At 41.2% G+C, this 3733-nt stretch overlaps 1 protein-coding gene across 1 annotated transcript in view; it reads right to left on the reverse strand.

The window, feature by feature from the left end:
* PDGFRA (platelet-derived growth factor receptor, alpha polypeptide) overlaps positions 1-3733 on the reverse strand; it is a 70133-nt gene that overhangs the window by 47231 nt on the left and 19169 nt on the right. The window contains 3 exon segments of the mRNA XM_006868059.1: positions 514-696; positions 919-1013; positions 2215-2411. Coding sequence (XP_006868121.1) covers positions 514-696; positions 919-1013; positions 2215-2411 — 475 coding nt within the window.

Genomic DNA, 3733 nt, shown 5'->3' on the forward strand with positions numbered 1-3733 from the left:
CACAAGAAAAAAGAGCCACAATCCGAGAAGATATATGCATACCAATGTTCATAGCAGCACTATTACAATAGCAAAAAGATGGAGACAACCAAAGTGCCCATCAACTGAAGAATGGATAAACAAATTGTGGTACAGACTTATTGGACCAGATGAGACTAGAGGACTCCCCAAGACTATTGCCCTAAGAAACTCTTTAATGCTTGAACTGAAATTAGCTCCTGAGGTCACCTTTTGGGTAAATAACAGATTGGCTCATAAAATAAATAATACCTGTGAATAGTGTGTTCCTTTAAAAAATCATCTATAAGATGGTTAACAATTACTTTAAAACAAAGATGAGAATGTAAGCGGTCAGGGAAACTAGACTATAAAACCAGAACAGCCTGCATGGAAATGTTCATACATTGTGAATATGGAACTAATGTCACTAAACAAATTAATGAAGAAATTCTAGAGTGGAAACATAAACTGCTAGATAAACCTTCAACAAAAACACAATAAGATATTTTTAACGTGGGTGGGAGTCGGGGGGGTGGTCTTGGAAGATCATCCAAATAGCTTACCAAGCACCAGTCCATCTCTTGGAAACTCCCATCTCGAGTCATAAGGAAGCTGCATGGGGTCCACATAAATATATTCGTGTCCATCAGGGCTGATTGATTCAATGACTCTCCAACGAATTTCATACCTTGGTTTCTATAAAAGACCAAGACAGATAACTGGTGAGTTGGTTACCAAAGATCAAATGCATCCAAGCTGAATTAATTGCAGCAGCAATGTGTGTGTGGATACAGAAAGAGTCAACATTCACTCAACATATAAAATATACTCGTCTGTGCCCAGCCTTAACCTAGCTGCTCTTCTTCGTGTTCTCGGGGGACTTTAAAGATACTTGAGTGTATTGAGAAAACATCTTACCTGTTTCCAAATGACGACCAAGACAATAAGTGAGATGATCACAATCACCAAGAGCACCAAGACTGCAGCCGCCACTGTGAGTTCAGAACGCAGAGCTAGAGGTAAGAGAAGGGCATGATGGGAATTTCCTCATGAGAGGTGGGATGGGGAGATGGTGACCAGGTTTGGGCCAGACGTCTCTCACTGTCAGTGGGGAAATGCGAGGGCAGTGGGATCATCACTAAGAGACAGGTGATCCATCTTTCAAACATCTATACACATGAAGCATCTACTCTCACCCTTCCTTTAGAAAAGGTTAAGAAAAATCAGGGGACCGCAAATCCTTCCTCTCAACATGATCCAAAATTAACCTTTGGAACAAAATGTAAATTAGAGCAGTGAAGACTGACAAATAAGATTAGTAGCTACTATAAGCTCAGAGGGAGTCCTGGTGTAGCACCATAGGATAAGCACTGGGCTGCTAACCAAAGGTCCATAGTTCAAATCCACAAGCCACTCCTTAGAAATCCTATGTAAGGTCACTATGAGTCAAAACCGATTGGGTGGCACTTAGTAACTACAATAACATATGCTCAGAGGTTCTGCCTCATATGGACTGTGTAAAGGGTTTCTGAGGAGTAGCTAGTGGGTTTGAACCACTGACCTTTTGGTTCTCAGATCAGTGCTGATCCTACAGCACCACACCAGGAGTCCAGAGGAGGTACAGAAGGTACAAATGGTTAAGGTGCTCAGCAGCTAATCAAAAGGCTGGAGGGCCCAGTCCATCCAGAAGTACCTTGGACGAAAGACCCGACAATGTACCTAGGGAAAAGCGGCCACTGAAAACCCTATGGAGCACATTCTACTCTGACACACACGGGGTTATCATGAGTTAAGAGTCGATGCTATGGTAACTGGTTTAATTCAGTTCAGAAACGTTTACTTTAAGCTTTATTATTTTGAAAGGCTGGATTTTCTTTATACTACTTTTGACTTTTCCGGAGATTTTTTTTCTTTCGAAGAATTCCACCTGTTTCAACTGTTGACCAGGACAACAACAGAGGAGATTTTCCTTCCCCATCCTCCTTCCCTACACACCTAATGCTTCAACTAAAGAGCTGAGGTAAGTATATAACCAGACAAGCAAAATGCCAAGAAGCCTCTGTAAGATGTAATTTGGGAACATGAATGCCCAGAGAAGGCCCAGAGAAGCAGACTGACTGTCTGCTGGGGGACTTCCATTCCTGTCTGACCCTATCTGAGATTCCCAGCTCCACCTGAGGGAGACAAAGCTGTTCTGACTAATGGACAACTCACTGGGCGCCACCAGCTTCAGTTCCCGGTTCTCAATCCTCAGGGGATTCTTAGCCAGGCATCGAACTGCAAAAGTCTCCTCCACTTTAGTGAAAGTCACTCGGCCTTCCACGGTACTCCTGCCTAAGGTGTAGATTTCGGTGAGGACATCGTTTGAGACATTGTTGGCCAAAGTTGTCCAAGAAGTTTCATTATTACACCTGGAAAGGAAAAGGATATGAATATCAAAATCATTTACTGAGAAGAGCCAAGGTGAAGGCAGCTGTGAGAATAATCTAAAGCAGCAAACATTCTGAACTTGTCTACATTTGGAGGTACTGCAGCAAAATCTCTTTATTTTGTGTGCAAATTTACAGTAAAATCTGTGGGAGATACTGCTTAATGGATACTGAGATACTTTTTGGGTTGATGAAAAGTAATTAGAAACAGTGGTGATGGTCACATAATAATAAATGTCATAGAATTGTACAGTTTAAAAATTGTTTAAAAAGCTTCATATTATCTATATTTCACCATAATTTCATAAAAAACTCAAGAGAAACCTAGAAAAAAAACTTCCGTGCATTCTCTGGGCACACACCTACAGAGAGAATAAACTTCATTTAGATAACTGAAATTGTTTATGAAGATGAAGCAGAGATAAACAATGTCAATAAAACATCACTAAACCTTGAACCTATCACCAAACTGAACAGCTCAACTTTGAACTGACTTAGCTATCTGCACCCATTTCCCCACCCCTTCAGGAAGACCTAGCACCCTTCCTTTTTACTCAGGATGTTTCCTGTCACCATTCACACTTAGGTGAAGAGCACCTAAGGAGTTATGTGGGCTCAAGCAATCTACTGGCTGGCTATGAGATCTAGATTCTAACTCCAGTCACTGTCCAATTCCCATGCCCTCAAGCTTCAGGAAAGTGTATAAGGAGGAAACTCGGCCTTCAGAAGAATAAAACAAGGCTTTGGGAACAGCCTGCTAGCATGGAGAGGCAGCGGGCTCATCACTAATGTAGCTCGTGTGCCCATTTGAGAAGGTTGATGGGCAGGGGAGGAAGGGAGTTAGCTTCTACCCAACAGCATGCGGACAAAGGCGGTAGCAAACCTTTACAAAGGCACTCTTTTAAATTATGTTCACATACCAATCCAGTTACAAATATTAATATAAGCAGGAACGTTCACCACATTAAAAAAAAGTGAGGCAAACTGTGGGTTAGAGTAGTACAAATTCTCTTCGAACAGTAATCCTTAAAGTTCATCTTTTTTTTTTCTTTTTTCAGATTAGACATCCTCTGAGAATCTAATGAGAGAATGAGACCTTCTCCTTGCACTATTCATGAACACACACACCCACTCTCTTAATGTGTTCAGAGCCCTATCTTGTAGCTCATGCATAACATGAGTCTTAGGTCAAATAAGAATCACAAATTCAAAAAGGACCAATGGAGGAGGAAGCAGAAATGTGACTATGGGGACTTTCTATACTTCCTGCTCAATATTTCTATAAACATAAAATTTCTCTAAAA

The sequence above is a fragment of the Chrysochloris asiatica genome, unplaced genomic scaffold (assembly GCF_000296735.1).
Source record: "Chrysochloris asiatica unplaced genomic scaffold, ChrAsi1.0 scaffold00115, whole genome shotgun sequence".
NCBI lineage: Eukaryota > Metazoa > Chordata > Mammalia > Afrosoricida > Chrysochloridae > Chrysochloris > Chrysochloris asiatica.